The following is a 22,626-nucleotide window of genomic DNA, read 5'->3' on the forward strand; positions in this document are numbered from 1 at the left end:
TGCAGAAGAACTATATGACATTTGGAGGTGTCAACACCCTGGCGAAAAAGACTTTTCCTTCCGTTCAGCCAGGCATAACACATATTCGCGTATTGACATGATAATTGGGGATAGAAATTTGTTAAGGGCAACATCCTCCTCCGCTATCCATGATATCTCTTGGTCCGACCACGCTCCAGTTTCAATAGTGGTAGCGGAGAAGGATGCCCCGATGGGTGATTTTGTGTGGAGGGCCGACTCCAGTCTGCTTCGGATACCCAGTCTTGTGACCTCTTTAACAAAAACATTGCAGGAATTTTTCGATATCAACACCAATTCTGTCTCTGACCCTATGACTTTGTGGTGTGCCCATAAGGCATATATGAGAGGTATATTGTTACAACTTAGCTCAAAACTGAAAAAACAAAGATCAGCCAAACTAGACTCTCTGCTTCAAGAAATTAAAAATGTTGAAGCTCAAAACAAGGTCACTCCTGGGGCTTCTTTGGCGGACAGGTTGACGGCTCTCCGTTATGAACTGAGGGGACTACTTATAAGTTTTCACGACAAATATATCAAAGCTTTACGACTTAATCATTATGCATATGGCAATAGAGCCGGGAAATTACTCGCTAACAAATTGAAAGAACATAGGACACGCAGTAGAATCCCCTTTATCAGAAATACCTCTGAGGGTGCCAAAATTTCGGACCCTAAGGGTATAGCAGATGCCTTCGCCGCATACTACTCCTCTCTCTACAATATTGACAAAGACCCCAATACTGTTCAACCCCTGGAAGACGATATCCAGACCTTTTTACAAAATCTTAAACTCCCAACCCTATCCCATGCACAGCTGACATCTCTAAACGCCCCTATATCAGTGAAGGAAATTCAAACGGCTATCAATACATTGCCCCTAGGCAAATCTCCAGGACCCGACGGCCTCCCAAACGACTACTATAAAGTTTTCAAAACACTACTATCCCCGACTTTACAAGCTGTTTTCTCCAATGCGATTCTGAACGCCTCCTTCCCCCCAGAGATGCTTAAAGCATATGTGGTCACAATCCCTAAACCTGGTAAAACTCCAGATACCCCCTCAAATTTCCGCCCTATTTCTCTCCTAAACACTGACGTTAAACTCTATGCAAAAATTCTAGCCCTGAGACTTTTAGACATTCTCCCTTCCTTAATCAACCCTGACCAATCAGGTTTTACAACAGGCAGACAACCCTCTGACGCTACGCGGAGAGTTGTCGACTTGCTCCAACATGCCAAATCCTGTCGGACGCCTTCTCTGCTCCTCTCTTTGGATGCGGAGAAGGCGTTCGACAGGATACACTGGGGGTATATGGTCCATGTCCTTAAGAAATTTGGCTTTGCTGGACCCATATTATCGGCTATTCTGGCCCTTTATTCGACACCTTCTGCCCAAGTGTATACCTCCAACACATTATCCCAGACTTTTAAAATCACGAATGGCACAAGACAGGGATGCCCCCTCTCGCCTTCCATCTTTAACTTACTTATTGAACCCCTTGCAGAAAAAATTAGATCACATCCAGATATAATAGGCTTTACCTTTCATAACACTTCCCACAAAATTAATTTATTTGCGGATGATGTCATCTTATTTCTAGACGCCCCCACACACTCTTTACCCTCCGCCCACTCTGTTCTACAGAACTTTAGCCAAATTTCATATTATAAAATAAATTATTCCAAATCCTTAATTCTACCGATCAATGTCCCTACGAACCTCAGGAACTCCTTACAAAACTCACTCCCATATACCTGGAGCGAAGATGGCATTACTTATTTAGGTCTCAGGATAGTTGCCGACCCAACGGAATTGGCTAATATAAATTACCGCCTGCTCTCCGACCAGTTGCTTAAGGAAACCACCCGAATCTCTAAAGTAGAACTCACCTGGTCGGGGAGATTGGCATCCTTTAAAATGCTCCTCCTGCCACAAATTCTATACGTTTTTCGTACACTACCTGTACCTCTTTCACCCACACACCTAAAAAAACTTGACGCCATCCTTACTAACTATGTCTGGCAATCTAAAAGGCCTAGGTGCTCGAAGGCCCAATTGATGAAACATAGAAATGCAGGAGGTGTGGGTTACCCAGTACTTCTAGATTATTATAGGGCATCGATACTCGTTCAACTCAAAAAGTGGTTTCGGGATACAGAGATCTCCCCATGGGGAGCCATTGAACAATCGTTAAGCCCTACTAGAACATTGAGATCTATGTTGGTGATAGATATGTGGAAACCATTTCCACTTAAAGGACTACCGCTGACTATACAAGCCTCCTTGCAGGCGTGGAGAGCTCTCTGTACTGCCCCCTCCCCAGGGGATAATCTGATTGACATCCCCATCCCTCTAGACATCTTGGCAGATATTATTCCCAATACACCCACTAGAAGATGGAAGGATAAGGGGATTGAGTTTATTGCTGACCTATTCCAAGACAATTCTATAAAATCTTTCGATGTTCTCGACAAACAATATGGGCTCCAAACCCGAGACAGATACCCCTATGGTCAAATCTCCCATTTTTTTGGGTCATTGCCCTCCCACAAATTGTATGTCCACGAACTAGCGTGGAAATATCTTACCTCAACACAGACCCAAAAGAAGGGAATATCCATATTCTACCTACTTTTTCAACAAAAAACAGTCTTTTCTAAAACATCATCCCACATTAAATGGGAGAGAGACCTGGCAACCTCCTATACCACTCAACAGTGGCAATCCGCATTTAGGACTTTATATAATGCTACCAAGTGTATTACTCACTGGGAACTTCACCAAAAAATTGTCCTGAGATGGTACTTGACGCCCATTCACAGCTATGTTGGAGAGGATGTGGTGACATAGGTAACCTTCAGCATATCTTATGGTCTTGTAAGAACCTAAACAGTTTCTGGAACTCAGTGTTTCGTTTGATTTTCTTCCACCACAGGAATGCTCACCCCCCCTAGTATAAGTCTAGCTCTTTTGAACATAGGTATAGAGCTCTTCCCGCCAGATCTCCACACTGTGGTTATCCATATACTTTTGGCTGCTAAATCTCTTATAACAAAACATTGGAGGAGTGATATAGCGCCAAATATATCTGATTTATATCATGTTCTTCAGATCACCTCCACATATGAAATCCTCCTGGCCCGGAAACGAGGGTCGGAGGGAAAGGTTTCACGGTCCTGGAAAGTCTGGCTGGAACAGCTCTCTGCGTGAGCCCCTTAGAATAACTATTCTGAAGACTATCTATTAGAATTTAATGATCTTCCTTCTTGGCGTAATATATATTACTGGTTGACTATTTTGGGATGTACCTGATCAAAAATAGAGGCCCATCCGATACTTATACAAACACCTACTCACCAATCTTCTCCATCCTTCCTTGCTTTTTCTTCACCCTTCCTTGCTTTCTTCTTTCTCTTCCCCTCCTATCCTGTCTCCTTTTGTCCTACTTCTCTCCCTTGTTGCATATGTTAGATCCTCTACACCTCTGAGTGTAATTTGTTATCGTGTGACATGAAACGGATAATGCTATACTCCACCATAAAACTGATGACACTAAAGCTGATTTTGACTTAATTGTCCAACTCCTCATATGACTGTTACATGTTGTATGCCTTTTCTTAGTCATACTATTCTCTGATGTATGTATCCTTTTTGTTTTGTATAACCAAAAATCTTTTCAATAAAAACTATTGTGGAAAAAAAAAAAAAGAAGCAGGCCTGAGACCTGTTTTTTTTTTTTTTTTTCCGATTGGCCAAAAAGAGAAGAGTTCCAATTGATCGCCAAGGAGGCCAACTAAAAAAAAAAAAAAAAGGACCACCGGCCACCACTGGGGTTACAATCACCTTAGTCTGGGTGTTTTATCTATATACCAAAAACCAGGAGGGTAGCTCTACATTTTACCTTTATGCGAGGACATGTATTTGATCTCTTCATCATAAAGGGAGTCCGTCACATTGGTGAGGTTGATCCGTCCTCGATTCTTCGTGTGATACAAGATGGCAAAATCACACTTCTCAACATCTTGTATGAACCTGTTCTTATTACTATTTGATATTATTGAGGAGAAAGTTCTCTCTACAGAACCTCTAAAGATCGGGGATTCCAGGCCCTGTGTGATCCAGCAGTAATCTTCAGGGGAACAGTAAGAGAAGATCACAACGACTCGTCTCTGAACACCACAGATCTGTTCGAATTAAGACAAGAGATGATTATTCTTAGTAGGCTATACTGTATATGGAACTGGAGACATTTACGTTTTCTAAAGATGGCCATAGATGGCTTTTCTTTCCTGCAACCATGGGTGGGGAGAGCCCTTCCCCGCTTGGACAATACAGTGATTACTGCTTGCAGCTATAACAGCTGCTAGCAATAATAGCATCTAAACTCCAACATGCTGATTGTACCCAAGTTTATCGATCGATCAACTTGGGTACATTCAGCCTGCCCATTCATGGTTCAAATCCCCACACATGGTCCCTGCTGACCATGTATGGGGGATTTGAACCCCAGTTTTTGTTCTATATTGTGAAAGATAATGTTACGCCCCAAAAAATGTATACCCAACATCTCTAGGCTTCAAAATTGCGCCCACTTGCGGAAAGGTGACAAACTTTGGCACTTAAAAAAATCTCCATTGGCGGCGTTTAAAAATTTCTACAGGTTACCAGTTTTAACCACTTAAAGAGGAGCTGCACCTTAAAGGAAAATATTAAAAGTCAGCAGCTACAATTACTGCAGCTGCTGACTTTTAATAAATGGACACTTGCCTGTCCCAGGGTCCAGCTATGTCGGCAGCAGATGACGAGTAATTGCTTGTCTCTCAACTGCCCGACCGCCACCATCCTCTGTCACAGAATCGGGAAGTGAAGCATTGCGGCTTCACTGCCCGGTTCCCTACTGCACATGCGCGAGTCACGCTGCGTGTCTCCTCTGGTTCCTGCTGTGTCCTGGGAACTGTTTGTTTCAAAGAAAACACAACAGGGAGGGGGGGGGGGCATCTGCGGCGAGCTTGTCCCGGAAGTGAGTGCAGATACCTGGATTATACAGGTATCTGCACCCCCCCTCCCCCCTAAAAGGTGCCAATTGTGGCACCGGAGGGGGGGAGGGTTCCAATGAGCATTCCAATGAGCGGACCTTCCGCTTTAAGCCCCGGACCATTTGGCTGGCCAAAGACCAGAGAACTTTTTGCGATGCGGCACTGCGTCGCTTTAACTGACAATTGCGCGGTCGTGTGACGTGGCTCCCAAAGAAAATTGACGTCCTTTTTTCCCCACAAATAGAGCTTTCTTTTGCTGGTATTTGATCACCTCTGCGTTTTTTTTTTTGCGATATAAACAAAAAAATAGAGCAACAATTTTGAAAAAAAAGCAATATTTTTTACTTTTTGCTATAATAAATATCCCCAAAAAATATATAAAAAAATATGTGTTTTTCTCAGTTTAGGCCGATACGTATTCTTCTACATATTTTTGGTAAAAAAAAAAACTAACAAAAAATAAAAATACCACAATAAGCGTTTATTGATTGGTTTGCGCAAAAGTTATAGCGTCTATAAAATAGGGGATAGATTTATGGTATTTTTATTAATATATTTTTTTTTTTACTAGTAATGCTCATTTTTATCATGAGTGCGTCATTATGGCGGACAGATCGGACACTTTTGGCACTTTTGATTTTGGGACCATTCACATTTATACAGCGATCAGTGCAATTAAAAATGCATTGATTACTGTGTAAATGTGACTTGGCAGTGAAGGGGTTAACCGCTAGGTGGCGCTGTAGGAGTTAAGTGTGTCCTAGGGAGTGATTCTAACTGTGGGGGGGGGGGGGGGGGGGGCTGTGTGTGACACATCACTGATCACCATTCCTGATTACAGAGAGCTGTGATCAGTGACAGTGTCACTAGGCAGAACAGGGGGGATGCTTGTTTACATCAGCATTTCCCCATTCCTCCTCTCCGAGAGACCCCTTTTATCTTAAAGTGGAAGTAAACCCCCCTATCGTTTTCAGCCAAGGAAGCTGCCATCTTTGCCTCTGTTTGATCTACAACTGCCACGGTGCTGCACATGTGATCAGTTATGACACCAGCCATTGGATGGTTTGACAGTTTGGTTGAGAGCGCAACCAATGGGAGTGTTACCTTTTCGGCACGTGCCGGAAATGAAGATGGTAAATGGATGGGTTTAGTTCTGTTTTAACCACCTCAATACCGGGCACTTACACCCCCTTCCTGCCCAGGGCCAAATTTTCAGCTATCAGCGCTCTCACACTTTGAATGACAATTGTGCGGTCATACAACACTACACCCAGATGACATTTTTATTATTTTGTTCACACAAATAGAGCTTTCCTTTGGTGTATTTAATCACTTCTGCGTTAATTTTTTCCTAAAAAAAAAGCCCGAAAATGTAAAAGAAAAAAACGCTTTTTTTTTTCCAAAATTTGCTGACAGAAATCACTGATGGGCACTGATGAGGTGGCACTTATGGGCACTGATGAGGTAGCACTTATGGGCACTGATTAGGTGGCACTGATGAGGAGGCTCGAATATGCTGCACTTATGGGCACTGATAGGTGGCACTGATGAGTACTGATAGGTGGCACTGATGGGTGGCACTGGTGGGCACTGATAGGCCGCACTGAAGGGCATTGATGGGCAGCAGTAATGGACATTTATGGGCAGCACTGATAGCCAGCACTGACTAGCATCACTAATGGGCACTCATTGCCGGAACTGGTGGGCACACATTGCCGGCACTGGTGGGCACTCATTGCCGGCACTGGTGGGCACTCATTGCCGGCACTGGTGGGCACTCATTGCTGGCACTGGTGGGCACTCATTTCCGGCTCTGGTGGGCACTCATTGCCGCCACTGGTGGGCACTCATTGCCACCACTGGTGGGCACTAATTTCCAGCACTGGTGGGCACTCATTACTGGCACCGGTGGGGGGCTTTATTGTAAACAGGGCACCGATTACATGTGTAGATGTCCTCTGCGAGGAGATGCCTCTGATTGTCTCTCCTTGCCACACACTCTGTGTGAGGCGAGGAGCGCAGATTACCGGCAGCTCTGTGTTTACATGTGATCGGCTGTGATTGGACACAGCTGATCACATGGTTAAAGAGCCGCGGCCATGGCTCTTTACAGAAATTGGGGGTTGCGCCGTGTCCTAGCAACATAAAGCGCCACCGTGGGCCCGCAAAAGCAATTGGTTAAAGAGAACTGCCTGCTGTTTCTGAAAATACTGGAGTTATGGCAGCCAACTGCTGCCTTATCAGCGGTATTTAGCGTCAAAGTACCAACGTACAGATATGAGGAATTGCGTGAAGTGGTTAATAAAGGAATTGTTAAAAACAAGTTTTGTGGAGGTGAGGTGGGGGGGGCATGTGGCCTGGTATGGTTCAGGAGTGGGGCCCCCACCCCTTTTCTTGGCTCCTGGGCTGCATGCTCGGATAAGGGTCTGGAATGAATTTTGGGGGACCCTACGCAGTTTTGTTTTTATATTTTGGTGTGGGTTTCCCCTTAGTATCCATACCAGACCCGAAGGGCCCGAAGGGCCTGGTATGGATTGGGGTGGGGCACACTGCTTTGTCTGACTTTTCTGTTGCCGGCATTCTTTTGTCTCAGCTCTTAGTGGGGAAACCCGCTGACAAGTCATCGGTTGTTAAGGGCGTGGCGGCCGGCTTCCCGACCCGCTCCTTAACAGCCAGCTATTCTTCACACAGAATTCAAGTCGGTCAATCATTTTTTTTCGACCGATCCAAACTCGAATCGTTCTGAACATTTGGAATTCATTGGAAAATGATTAAACAAAACAAAATGATACAAATTCCGAAAATGAATCAATGACAAAACAAAATTAGTAACATAATGAATCTATCCGAAAACAAAACAATTGGTGATAACCAGGGATTGCCATACTTTGGAGGAATTTCCCCATCACTTCCTGTTTTGACTATGGGACAGGAAGTGAAGAGGAATCTCCTCAATGGGACACAGAGGTCAACAAAAGCTGACAGGGGTTATAACCCTCCCATTCAAATTTTTTTCCTTTAGTTCTACTTTTGAGTAACATGGAAGTTTTAACTCCACCAGCAGAAATGTAGCGTCCAGTTTGTATTTCTTTGGAGTAAATTGGTTTTATACACCTCCAGCTGAAACACCCCAATGTGATGTTTTCCTGTCATTAGATTTTACTTACCCGAGTGATTGTACTTACCCGAAAACAGAAATATTTTATTGTGAAACCCAAAACAGCAAATATAAAAAGACCTGGAAACACCTGAGAAGAGAGAAAGAATGAATGGAGGACCATTGTGATTCTACACACTGTCTGTACAGGTAACATTCCCATTGTTTTGTCACTGTTCAGGCCATCGATGGCGCTTTTTTTTTTTTTTTTTTCATTCAACCAAAAAAATAATCCTATTCCCCCATCAACACAAAAAAAACCAACAGGCTGTTTGTACACAAATCATCGAATAGATGGAATTAAATTCTGCCCATCCCTTCTGAACTGGCTGATTTTTGATCCATCTATAGCCAGCTTAAAGTGGTTCTAAGAACAGAAGGTTTTTTTTATCTTAACCACTTGCTTACGGGGCACTTATATCCCCTTCCTGCCCAGACCGATTTTCAGCTTTCAGAGCTCTCACACTGATGAGGCGGCACTGATAGGCACTGATGAGGAGGCACTGATGAGGTGGCACTGATGGGCACTGATAGGTGGCACAGAAAGGTGGAACTTATAGGTGGCACACTGATAGGTGGCACTGATGATAAGGCACTGATTGGCAGCACTGGTGGGCAGTGATGGGTGGAAATGATGGGCACTGATAGGTGGCACGGAGAGGTGGAACTGATAGGTGGCACTGATGGGCACTAAAAGGCACTGGTAAGTGGCACTGCTAGGCACTGGTAAGGGGCACTAATGATGAGGCACTGATTGGCAGCACTGATGGGCAGTGATGGGTGGAAATGATGGCCATTGATACGTGGCATGGAGAGGTGGAACTGAAAGGTGGCATTTATGGGCACTGATATGCACTAGTAATCAGCACTGATAGGCACTGGTAAGGGGCACTGATGATGAGACACTGATTGGCAGCACTGGTGGGCAGTGATGGGTGGAAATGATGGGCACTGATATGTGGGACAGAGAGGTGGAACTGATAGGTAGCACAGTGATAGGTGTCACTAATAAGCACTGGTAAGCAGCGCTGATAGGCACTGGTAAGGGGCACTGATGATGAGGCAATGATTGGCAGCACTGGTGGGCACTGATAGGTGGCACTGGTGGGCACTGATAGGTGGCACTGATGGGCACTGATAGGTGGAACTGGTGGGCAATGATGGCACTGATTTGAAGCACAGTGGGGACCTTTGTCCCTCTAACAGCATCTTCGGCTTCTTTTTCCTTCATGCTACCAATAAACGATAACTGCCATTTGATTTCCGTGATCAGCTGTTATTGCCTGACAGCTGATCACGTGGTAAAGGGCCTGCTGTGATTGGCCCTTTACCCGATCTATGATCAGCCAAGTCTCACCGACTCTGCTATCACAGAAGGCGCCCCCCTGGGAGAACGGGAGGACGTCTATGGACGCCCTCCCGGCAATTTGAGCCCACGCTGTGGCCGTCTTTCTGCCATATCGCGGGCAGCAAGTGGTTAATGTGTTCTATAAAACCTTCTGTGTTCAGCAGCCCCCACTCATCCTCCCTAATATTTACCTGAGCCCCATCTCGATCCACCGATGTTGCACGAGAACCTCGGCTGCCCGTGACTCTGCTTCCTGGTTGGCTAAGACACGGCAGCGGGCACCATTGGCTCCAGCTGTTGTCAATCACAATCGGTGAGCCAATGAGGAGAGAGGAGGGGCGGGTGCCCCCATAGCAAGCTGCTTGCTGCGGGGGAACTCGGCAGGAGGGAGGGGCCAGGAGTCTCGGCGAGGGACCCGAGAAGAGGATGATCGGGGCTGCTCTGTGCAAAACCATTACACAGGGCAGGCAAGTATAACATGTTTGCACAGCTCTCAACTGTCCCTGATTTGGAACAATGTCCCTCTTTCCTCCTCATTTGTCCCTCATTTTGGTCTGATCTATAGAGTTGTATATAAAATGCACTTTTTATCTTTCAAAAAGCATTTCTCAGTGCTAAACCTTTTAGACGATTTCTAATTTGCTGCATTTATAAATATCAAAAGCCAATAAAAAGGAATAATTATGGTAAAAAAAAACACTTGTGGGTTTAACTTATCATTTTTTGTGTGTAATTCTCCTTTAAGGGTGCGTGGCAGGGGTGTGTCCTATGTCTACCTACTTTTGCTAATAGGTATCCCTCATTCCTGTCTTAAAAAGTTGGGAGGTATGTGTTTGTTATTTTTAAACAAACCCCCCCCCCCCCCCAAAAAAAAAGAAAAACGGACTTTAATATCACAGAGTATCTCCTTTATAAAGTAAACTTGTCTTACCAGGATGAGATAATACATGATGGAAGGCGTCTTCTACTACAAAACAAAAGGAACACATTGAACATTTACTATTATAATGGAACTACAAATAATAAAAGTTCAATTCTTCATTTTTTTATTTTTACTTTACAATTTATTTTAATTAATTTTTGTACCTTTAATGTTTTTTTTTTTTTTTTTGGAATCAACTTTATTGTTATTACAAGGGATGAACAACCTCCCTTGAGATACCACGGACCATGACAGGTAGACATGTGCACAACAAAAAATTTAGTTTCGTTTCGTTTCTTTACGTTTCCGTTGATTAGTAATGATTCGTAATTTCGTAAGACGTGAGGTTTCATATTTTCGTAACAGTTATATTTTCGTTGATACGGAATATTCATAATTCTCATTTTCTCTGATTCTGATTCGGCATTTTCTTAGATATTAATTTTCGTTTATTTGGTACACTACTGAATATTTAGTAATTGTTACTTTTGTGAGATTGCCCTTTTTCGTTGATTCGTACTTTCGTAGGAACTAAAGAATAATAATCCTACGCTTGCTTTTCTAATAAGTCCTGTACTTACTCCAGTCCACTCCTTCAGTCACCAGACCCGACGCCGTCTCCTCCTCAACTGAATCTAAAAAGGTTTAGGAATGTCGTATGACTCCGACACACAAGGGATAAGCTGATTGGCTAAAGATATTAAGCAAGATACATCAATCACGAATACACTGCCCATTCCAAGGAACGATTTGAGAACACAAAATTACAAACATACAAAATTACGAACATACATATTAAGATACACTTAGCCCTTGTACACACGGTCGGAGATTCCGACAACCAAATCCGTCGGATTTTGTCCGACGGATTTTGTCCGAAACTGTTGCATACACACGGCCGGACAAAGTTGGCGGAAAATCCAACTTGATGATGTTATTTCGTTACGATGGGACTACATTCAGGCTAGTAGCCAATAGCTTTGGTGTAGGAATTTGATCTGAGCATGCGTGGCACTTTGTCCGATAGGGAATTCTCTACACATGATCGGAGTATGTCCGATCGGAGCATTTTGACGGAAAATTTTACCAACAAGTTGGAAAACAGTCCGATGGAGACCACACACAGTCGGAATATCCGACAAAACGGTCCGATCGGACACATTCCGTTGGAGTCTCCGACCGTGTGTACAATGGCTTAGACTGTCTGTTCAAAAGAACGATTCAAAAACACGAACAAACTAAATTACGAACAGATGAATGAAAACACAAAGACACAAAATTATGAACAGACAAAGGATTGAAACTAAGAAATGTAAATCATCCGTTATAGAATTCATTTTCTTTCTTTTACTGTTTCGTATTTTCGTAAGTTTGTCCATTCGTAAGTTCGTATTTTCGCGTGTTTATTATTCTGCTTATTTGTAATTTCGTAATTTTCGGATTTTGGTTCTTTCAGCTATTTGGATGTTCCAATTGATCCGAATGTAGGAATACTAACAAATTCGTACGAAAATCTATTAGTTACAAACCAAATCGCACTTGTCTAATGACAGGTCTCCTTTTTTGTGGAGAGATCTGGGGTCTATGAGAGCTTAGATCTCTCCTCTGGCTTCTAAAGCATCTGATCACACTGAGATCGATTTGATCAGATGCCTTCACAAGCCAGTAACGTCTTCTTCTTCAAGAGACCGAAAACCTGGATGAAATCCTTCACACTTCCGGTTTCTGATGTCATACAGTGGGAGAAACAATGTCAGTTCTTCTCACTGTGTCCTGGGAAGCACACACCTTTCTGAGCTCTCTGATCAAATGGGACAGCCTGGTAAAGGCGTGGGCGGGAGGGACCGCCTTCCTCTGCCTGCAAACGTGCTCCCGCCGCTCAAATCACTTTAACCTCTTGGAAATCACCAGAGGAAAACCACTAGGCTCAACCATGATCCCGGCATAACCACTTCAACCTTAGGCCATTTATAAACAGCCTAATGATGGGAAGTGTTTAAAAGTCCATAAGCCCTTGAACACACGATCGGAGATTCCGACGGAATGTGTCCGATCGGAGCGTTTTGTCGGATATTCCGACTATGTGTGGTCTGCATCAAATATTTTCTGACAAAATGACATACTCCGATCATGTGTAGAGAATTCAGATCGGACAAAGTGCCACGGATGCTCAGATAAAATTCCTACATCAAAGCTATTGGCTACTAGCCTGAATGTAGTCCCGTCGTAACGAAATAACGTTATCACGTTCTGAACGATCGGATTTTCTGACAACTTCGTCCGACTGTGTGTATGCAACAGTTTCGGATAAAATCCGACGGATTTGGCTGTCGGAATCTCCGATCGTGTGTACAAGGGCTAAGGCTGGTATTTAGGATGGTCCATGACCACCCCTTCCTTTCCCAGGCACAAAAACTGAGGATAATAAATAAGGACAATTATGCAGCCAGCAGTAAATATGAATGTATGTCTAGATGAAAGCTTTTTTTTTTCACTTTTGATGGCGTGGGGAAGGTTTGGAACTCTCTTTAGGCTTTTCCTGCTATCCAGAGGTCCATTACAGGGATCACCCCTCATTTCCTGTAAACAATAAATTTGTTTAGTTTTGTTCTGTTGCGTTTCGTATTAGCCGTTAATTCGTATGTCGTAATTCGTGTCCGAAATTCAATTCGGATTCGTACGAAATACGAATTTTCGTTAGGTTTGTTAACTTTTCGTAACCATTACAAACGTTTGTTATGATGAATTTATCATTATGAGGGGGTCCCCACCATTCCTGTGCTGTACTAACTTCCTGGGTTTTTCACTTCATCATAATGAATAGTTTTTTTAAGGAACATTCTTATTTTGTCTGATTCTGAATCTCCCAATCGACTACCAGTACCAGTCTCCCACTCCCATATTAAAAGAAGTCATTTTCCTAACCCCCACTCAGCACCAGAAGAAAACCTCTGATTGGTCAACAAAACACCAGTCACGTTTCCGTTGTAATGGAATTTAGATCCGAAATTCGTAAATGAAATTTCGCATTTCCTACAAAAATTCGGAAGCATAGCAATTCGTATTTCGGATCCTCCCGAATGTACGGACTTACGGAAATTTGGACGAATTTTCGATTCGTACGAAACGAATCGCACATGTCTAATTTCCTGTCCTGCTGACAAGAGTTTCACCAGACAAGAGGTGAGGGGAGCTCTCCAAACGCAACATAGAAAGAAAAGAAAATTTCAAATTAAAAAAGTAAAAATTGCACAAAGTGCATTCGAGTGCATATGCTGCTGAATTTAGCTTGGACATTTTAACCACACCAATTTCATATCACTTCAATTAACTTGATTGAGTCCTTTCAAATATACAATTAACATCCAAGCCCTAATGAAGGGAGATTGTTCAAACACCCGAAACACATTGATTATTATATTCAATCATCTGATGACCGACTAAGCTTTTTTAGAACCATTTTGGGCTGACGATCTTTATGCAACTTCTTATTTCCTGGATTATCACTCTAGGAGAGTGATGGGGAACCTTGGAACCCCAGATGTTTTGGAACTACATTTCCCATGATGCTCATGCACTCTGAAATGTAGTTCCAAAACATCTGGGGCGGCAAGGTTCTCCATCACTGCTCTAGGGACACCAGTCAGGCCCTCACCAATGCCACTATGCATTAAGACATTGAATGGGATTAACCATTGACAATTAAAAAATAACAGATATGGATATTTTTACATAGGTACATTGCTCCAGATGGGATGATTGTAACTATACTATATTGTCAAAAGTAAAGGGATGCCTGTCTTGGCCACATGGCATCCCAGTCTTAGTCCATAGGATTCAATATTGAGTTGGCCCACCCTTTGCAGGTATAAAAGCTTCAACTCTTCTGGGAAGGCCGTCCACAAGGTTTAGGAGTGTGTCTATGGGAATGTTTGACCAGAAGTGAGTTTGTGAGGTCAGGCACTGTTGGACGAGAAGGCTCACCCTTGTCTTTATGGACTTTGCTTTGTGCACTGGTGCACAGTCATGTTGGAACAGGAAGAGGCCGTCCCCAAACTGTTCCCACAAAGTTGGGAAAGTTGACAAAGGTGTTCTAATAGGTTGGGGTCAGGACTCTGTGAAGGCCAGTCAAGTGACTCCTCCCCAAACGTGGTCATCCATATCTTTATGGACCTTGCTTTGTGCACTGGTCCAAATCATTTGGTGGAGGGGGGATTATGAGGTAGGGTTGTTTTTCAGGGGTTGGGCTTGGCCCCTTAGTTCCAGTGAAGGGAACTCTTAACCACTTGCTGACCAGGGCACGATGATGTACGTCGACAGAATGGCACGGGCAGGCAAATGGGCGTACATGTACGTCCCTTTAAATTTGCCGCCCTGCCATCAGGAGCACGCCGCCGGCAGCGCGCTCCCGCGCTGGTCGGGACCCCCGTGAGTCCAGTCGCGGGACCCGCGGACTCGATCGCTGCGGGCATACCCGCGATCGTCTCACGGAGCGGCCAAATGAAGAAATGCCGTTGTAAACAGCATTTCTCCATTCTGCCTAGCAACTAGTGACGCTGATCTCTGTTCCATGTGATTGGAGCAGAGATCAGTGTTCACTAAATGAAAGCCCAACCCCCCCACAGTTAGTAACACACCCCTAGGAACACTTAACCCCTACACTACCACCCACTGGTTAACCCCTTCACTGCCAGTGTCATTTACACAGGAATCACTGCATTTATATAGCAGTGAGTACTGTATAAATGACAATGGTCCCAAAAATGTGTCAAAAATGTCCGATGGGTCCCCCACAATGTCGCAGTCACAATAAAAATCGCTGATCGCCACCATTACTAGTAAAAAAAAATAATAAAAAATGATTAATAAAAATGCTATAAAACTATCCCTATTTAGTAAACGCTATAACTTTTGCGCAAACCAATCAATAATCGCTTATTGCGATTTTTTTTTACCAAAAATATGTAGAAGAATACGTATCGGCCTAAACTGAGGGAAAAAAATGTTTTTTTTATATATTTTTGGGGGATATTTATTATAACAAAAAGTAAAAAAGAATGCGTTTTTTTCAAAATTGTCGCTCTATTTTTGTTTATAGCGCAAAAAATAAAAACCGCAGGGGTGATCAAATACCACCAAAAGAAAGCTCTATTTGTGGGAAAAAAAGGACGTCAATTTTGTTTGGGAGCCACGTCGCACGACCGCGCAATTGTCAGTTAAAGCGACGCAGTGCCGAATCGCAAAAAGTGGTCTGGTCTTTGACCAGCAAATTGGTCCGGTCTGAAAGTGGTTAATGCGTCAGCATACCAACACATTTTGGACAATTTCATGCTCTCAAATTTGTGGGAGCAGTTTGGAGATGACCCCTTGCTGTTCCAACATGACTGCACACCAGCGCACAAAGCAAGGTCCAATACTTTTGACAATATAGTGTATTTATGTACCATATTTGTTTAATCCCTCTAAAACACGTGTCAAACACAAGGCCCAGGGGCCATATCCAACCCTCCAGGCCATTTCATGTGGCCCTCACATCTCTCCTGCAGCTACAGCACCCCCCACGTCTCCACCCCCGCCTTGTCTCAGCAGTCTTGACAGAAGAGGGCAGAACTCCTCCGCCAGATCTTGGGCTTCTCTCTGCAGCCATTCTCTCTTGGCCCTCTCCCCTTCTCAGCAGTCAGCAGCAGAGAGGAGGGCAGAACTCATCCTACAGATCCTGGGCCTCTCTGTGCAGCCGAAGCACACACTAGTCTCCACCTCCCCTAATCTCTGCATTCAGCATACTCCGGGAGCTTACTCCAGCCCTCTTCTGGTCCTCTTCGAGACCCTGCACTTTCTTCTTCCCAGCATTGCAGTAGCACAATGTAAATGGGGTGCACTGTGATGTAAGGGAGGGTGGGGGACTCTTGACTTTCTGAGGTTGGGGGCTTTTGACATCTAAAGTAAGGGGGGGGGGGGTGGTCTGCACATCTAGTTCTACAGATATAACCAGCCCCTTGAGGGCAACCATAATGCTGATAGGACCGTGACGAAATTGGGTTTGACACCCCTGCTCTAAAATAAGGAAATCACTGTAATAGGCACCACTACTAGCTCATGGGTTCCGTGCTGAGTGGTTGCCCTGCTGCATTGTGAACATACAAGTTTGGATGCTCAGCACGGGCACCAATTTGAGAATATCTAAGGACTACTAAATATTTACCTTCCTAAAGACCCTATTTGAGGGCACTTTTTTGTGTAATGGCATCTTTTTTGACACATTGGTTCCATTTGGGAGCCTCATTCCTTCTAGCATTATTCTCTGGAACCTGATCGCAGCCTTGCTCAGCGTGTGATTCTCCTGAAAACTAGAAGTAGCCTCAAGTATGCCCCCCTCTTATTCTGAGGGGGGACAGATACTCCTCACATGGGCTGAATTAGGTTGCTTGACCCAGGAATGGGTATCCAGCAAGCTGTTTACCACATTTTGTTGCTCTACTTTCTCTGCATGTGATACTGACTATCATTCTTAGGGCTTGTACATGTGAGTGGCCAGATGGGCAGTAAAACTATGGCTCTGACTGCAAGCCTTAACAATGAAATGTGGCCGCTCAGGACTGTACGCCAATGCTGTGGCCAAAGAAGAAGACAGTGTCACAACCAGCGAAAAAATTTAACATCATAGTGCATTTTGAGGGCATTACCACCACCATACACAACCCATGCAAGTCTATAGGGCCAGCCCACAACCTTGTTCAATGCACACAATTGCAGTGCAGTGGGGCAGCATTTACTCCCTCCCAGCCCCCCTTATGCTTACTTGAGCCCGACCTCGATCTATCCATGTGCCCGAGAGCAGTGGCTCTCTCTGCAAACTCTCCCTCCCCATTGGCTCCCACTGCTGTCAATTACAGCCAACAAGGAGAGAGTGGATCCAAGCCATGCCCTGTCTATAAACACACAGAGCCAGGGGAGTTGCTAGGTGGCAAAAAGACCAGGGGCTTCAGCCAGAAGTCTAAGGCCAGCATGGGGGAGGGAGGTGGTGCTAGTGGCTGGGTGGTGGGGTTGTGTGTTGGGGGGGTAAGCTCACTTGCTGGTTGCTGCCTGGCTTACCATTGCCCTTACACACACTGACCTACATACACTGACCTATCTACTTGACATACATACACTGACCTACATACCTGACATACACTGACCTACCTGCCTGACATGCAGTGACATACCTACCTGACATGCACTGACATAACTACCTGACATACACTGACCTACCTGACATGCACTGACCTACCTACCTGACATGCACTGACATACCTACCTGACATGCACTGACATACCTACCTGACATACACTGACCTACCTGACATGCACTGACCTATCTACCTGGCATGCTCTGACCTACCTACCTGATATGCACTGACCTACATACCTGACATGCACTGACCTACCTACCTGACATACACACACTGACTGTCAGAGAAGGACTTTTTGCACCCATGCTCGCCATGCTATAGCGCGCATGTGCGGTGGATTAGCGCTCCGGCACACACACGTGCATGGCCTGATGGTGCGGCACACACGTGTGCACAATGGCACCCGTGTGCGCACAGTGGCTCGCGAGTGTGTGCGATAGCACACGGATGTGCGCAATGATGCATGGGTGTGCGCCGTGGCGCACACGCTATGGCGTGGTTATTTCAGACAGCTCTGGCGTCCAAATGGTTTGCTGGTTGCTGTCAGCTTCCTGTTTGTGCCTGTTTCCCGCTGTTATACCTGATTGACTGTTTTGACCTGGACCGTCCCTGACTATGTTGCTCTTCTCCTTGATTTGACCCTTGTTTAAATGAACCTCTCCTGATCTGCCTTTACGGATTCGACCCTTGGCCTGCCTTATGCACCCTCTTGCCTGATTACACGGATTTGACCCCTGGCCTGCTTCACAGACTTGCTACCCATCTTGTGCCTGATCTCTTGCTATTTCCTGGATTGTTTACTACTTTGCACGGGACCCTCAGCCAGTTCCTGAACTTCAGTAACCCTCTACTCAGCTTCTCAACCCTCTTCAGGAACTTGCACCTGCTGGTGGCCAGTGCTTCTGTGTGCCACCCGCTCCCTGTACCACCTCCGGGGGACGGGGTGCGCAGAGTTGCAAAGGTTAACTGTTCTCGGCATCTTGGCCTCGGTAAGTACTTGTTGTGACACTGACCTACCTGACCAGGAGACAGACTTAATGTGTCCTGCAGCAGAAACTCAGCTGTGGTGACACACTTCCTGCCATTGGACCAGTGTGACATCCATCATAGCGATGCAGGCTCCAGAAGACGGGACCTGCTATGTGACTCGGCGACACTTGGCGGTGCTCGGGATCAGATTGGTCCCCGCTCGGGGGCTAATAATAGAACAGTGCCCACCTGAGACCCGGGGCTTTTTGGGGATCCACTCGGGGCTTCAACCACTGTCACCCCCCCCCCGCCAATGCCACTGTACAGAGCCCAATCTCCATCCATCCATGTGTAGAAGAGCAGCGGCTCTCTTTGATCTCTCCCTCCTCATTAACTCAAAGACAGCAGAGGGAGCCTTGGGCCATTGGCTCATCCTGCTGTCAATCACAACCAATGAGGTGGGAGCGGATGGTGGGGAAGAGCCATACTCTGTGGGTCTATGGATGCACAGATCCTCCTTGAGATCATGCCCATTCACGTGCCCCCATTGCAGGCAGCTTGCTACGGTGGTCACTCAGTGAGTGGAAGGAGCATAGATGGGAACCCAACAATTAGTACCAGGGCTGCTCTATGCAAAACAATTAAAAGCAGGTGAGTATAACATGTTTGTTAATTTTATGACAAAAAAAATGTGTATATAATCACTTTAATACGGTTTTAAGGAGGGTACACCTCCTTACAGCCTTTAAAATGCCTTTAAAAAGTGATTCACTGCAGATCACAATTCAGAGTGGAGGCTATGCCCATTGCACATGTGAATGAGCTCTTTGAAGGACCTCTCTTGTGACTTTTTCATCTCTCTTTCTCTCCTTGCCTCTGCTCCCGCTTGTTCACCTGGAGCACCACCGACTCAACCACCTTTATTTGGATCATCTACATACCAGTTTGTATTTATATGACACACGGTCAAAGATTTCGACAACCAAATCCGTCGGATCTTGTCCGTTGGATTTTGCCTGTCGGATCTTGTCTGTTGGATTTTGTCCGTCGGATTTTGTCCGAAACTGTTGCATACACACGGTCGGACTAAGTTGTCGAAAAATCCGATCTTTCAGAACATGATGACGTAATTTCGTTACGATGGGACTACGTTCAGGCTAGTAGCCAATAGCTTTGATGTAGGGATTTGATCTGAGCATGCGTGGCACTTGGTCCGATTAAAATTCTCTACACATGATCGGAGTATGTTCGATCGAACCAGTTGGTCGGAAAATATTTCCAACAAGTTGGAAAATTGGGTCCGACGGATATTCTGACGGAATCAGTCCGATGCATACCACACACAGTCGGATTATCCAACAACACGGTCCGATAGGACACATTCCGACGGATTCTCCGACCGTGTGTACAAGGGCTTAGCCCTTGTACACACGGTCGGAGATTTCGACAACCAAATCCGTCGGATTTTGTCCGTCGCATCTTGTCTGAAACTGTTGCATACACACAGTCGGACTAAGTTGTCGAAAAATCCGATCTTTCAGAACGTGATGACGTAATTTCGTTACGATGGGACTACGTTCAGGCTAGTAGCCAATAGCTTTAATGTAGGAATTTGATCTGAGCATGCGTGACACTTGGTCCGATCAAAATTCTCTACACATGATCGGAGTATGTCCGATTTAACCAGTTGGTCGGGAAATATTTCCAACAAGTTGGAAAATTGGGTCCGACAGATATTCCGACGGAATCAATCCGATGCAGACCACACACAGTCGGATTATCCGACAACACGGTCCGATAGGAGACATTCCGACGAATTCTCCGACCGTGTGTACAAGGGCTCAGTCCCTGTACACACGGTCGGAGATTTCGACAACCAAATCTGTCTGATTTTGTCCGTCGGATCTTGTCCGAAACTGTTGCATACACACAGTCGGACTAAGTTGTTGAAAAATTCGATCTTTCAGAACGTGATGACGCAATTTCGTTACAATGGGACTACATTCAGGCTAGTAGCCAATAGTTTTGATGTAGGAATTTGATCTGAGCATGCGTGGCACTTGGTCCAATAAAAATTCTCTACACATGATCGGAGTATGTCCGATCGAACCAGTTGGTCGGGAAATATTTCCAACAAGTTGGAAAATTAGGTCAGACGGATATTCTGACGGAAACAGTCCGATGCAGACCGCTCACAGTCGGATTATCCGACGACACGGTCATTCCGACGGATTCTCTGACCGTGTGTACAAGGGCATAAGAAACACCAAATGTCTGACACCTCATTACTGATACAATGTTCTTCAGCAGTAACACATTGTGCATCCCCAGCAACTGTCTACTAGTCATTTGTAGCATTATCCTAGAAAGATGTACCATAAAAAGTCTCACAATGTCCTACCAGTCCGCCAGTTGGATCAGGATAAACCCACAAGTAGTGCACAGAGTAGAGTCAGTTTTTACCGTGTCTCCTTCTTGAATTTGTCTTCACGTCTGAGAACAGGAAATTAGTGAAAATGAAAGTAAAAGTACAAATGTGTGTTAGATAAACAAAGAACACAAAGTCATATTGGAGCTCTTCCAGCAGTAGGGTGGGGAGGAAGCAGAGTCCATCTGCAGCTGATAAGAAAGTATTATAAACAATCAAACTACGCCCTTCCTGCTGTTGTAGAACTACATGTCCCTGGAGGCGAACTCTGATATGGCATGATGGGAATTACAGTTCCTGAACCACTGGAGGGCCAAAGTTTGGAGATCCCTGATAGAGCATAGGACTTTGAATGAGCTAATAATTGAAGATACATTTACAGGAATATTTTTTAACTACTTCCCCGGTATTCTACGTCAGTATTTTGACGTAGAATACCAGGGTTATGGCAGCAGATAGCTGTCATGACCCCAGCATTTTCTTCAATGTCGCACGGTCCGCTTTCAGATAAATTGGTCTCTGCAGCAGATTCGCCGCAAGATCACTTTTATGGGCGTCAGGAGAGGGGATCCCGCCATGCTCTGGTCATCTCCACCCCTTACCGAATCTGATCCTATCCCCTAGCATGGAGCTGAGTGAGGGCTCCATAACATTGGATATATATATACAGTTGCAATTTGGACAGCAGTGGCTTCCTCTCTGGTATCCTCCTATGAAATTCATTCTTGTTTAGTGTTTTACGTATCGTAGATTCTCTAACAGGGATGTTAGCATAAGCTAGAGACTTTTGTAAGTCTTTAGCTGACACTCTAGGATTATTCTTCACCTCATTGAGCAGTCTGCGCTGTGCTCTTGCAGTCATCTTTACAGGACGCAGACTCCTAGGGAGAGTAGCAGCAGCGCTGAACTTTCTCCATTTATAGACAATTTGTCTTACCGTGGACTGATGAACAGCAAGGCTTTTGGAGATACTTTTATAACCCTTTCCAGCTTTATGCAAGTCAACAATTCTTAATCGTAGGTCTTCTAAGAGCTCTTCTGTGCGAGGCATCATTCACATCAGGCAATGCTTCTTGTGAAAAGCAAACCCAGAACTGGTGTGTGTTTTTTATAGGGCAGGGCAGCTGTAACCAACACCTCCAATCTCATATCATTGATTGGACCAGTTGGCTGACACCTCACTAGCTCTTGGAGATCTCATTAGTCTAGGGCAGGGGTCTCAAACTGGCGGCCCTCCAGATGTTGCAAAACTACAAGTCCCATCATGCCTCTGCCTCTGGGAGTCATGCTTGTAACTGTCAACCTTGCAATGCCTCATGGGACTTGTAGTTTTGCAACAGCTGGAGGGCCGCCTGTTTGAGACCCCTGGTCTAGGGGTTCACATACTTTTTCCACCTGCACTGTGAATGTTTACATGGTGTGTTCAATAAAAACATGGTAACATTTAATTCTTTGTGTGTTATTAGTTTAAGCATACTGTGATTGTCTATTGTTGTGACTTAGATGAAAATCAGATCACATTTTATGACCAATTTGTGCGGAAATCCATATCATTCCAAAAGGGTTCACATA

The 22,626-nt window shown here is 44.8% G+C and overlaps 1 protein-coding gene across 2 annotated transcripts in view; it reads right to left on the bottom strand.

Annotated features, from left to right (window-relative positions):
• Positions 1-21,158, bottom strand: part of LOC143923347 (uncharacterized) — a 52,026-nt gene extending 30,868 nt beyond the window's left edge. The window contains exons 1-4 of one of the 2 annotated variants that reach the window (XM_077446961.1): positions 21,090-21,158; positions 10,495-10,530; positions 8,244-8,306; positions 3,924-4,206 (exon numbers count right to left, since the gene is read on the bottom strand). In XM_077446961.1, the coding sequence (XP_077303087.1) occupies positions 3,924-4,206; positions 8,244-8,306; positions 10,495-10,512 (364 nt within the window). In that variant the 5' untranslated portion in view covers positions 10,513-10,530; positions 21,090-21,158. Of the gene's footprint in view, positions 1-3,923; positions 4,207-8,243; positions 8,307-10,494; positions 10,531-21,027 lie in introns of both variants that reach the window. The other variant, XM_077446960.1, reaches the window with a different exon arrangement.
• Positions 21,159-22,626: the final 1,468 nt, after the last annotated feature.

Source organism: Lithobates pipiens, unplaced genomic scaffold, assembly GCF_037356315.1.
Source record: "Lithobates pipiens isolate NorthernLeopardFrog02 unplaced genomic scaffold, aLitPip1_a1.2 Scaffold_22, whole genome shotgun sequence".
In the NCBI taxonomy this organism is placed as follows: domain Eukaryota; kingdom Metazoa; phylum Chordata; class Amphibia; order Anura; family Ranidae; genus Lithobates; species Lithobates pipiens.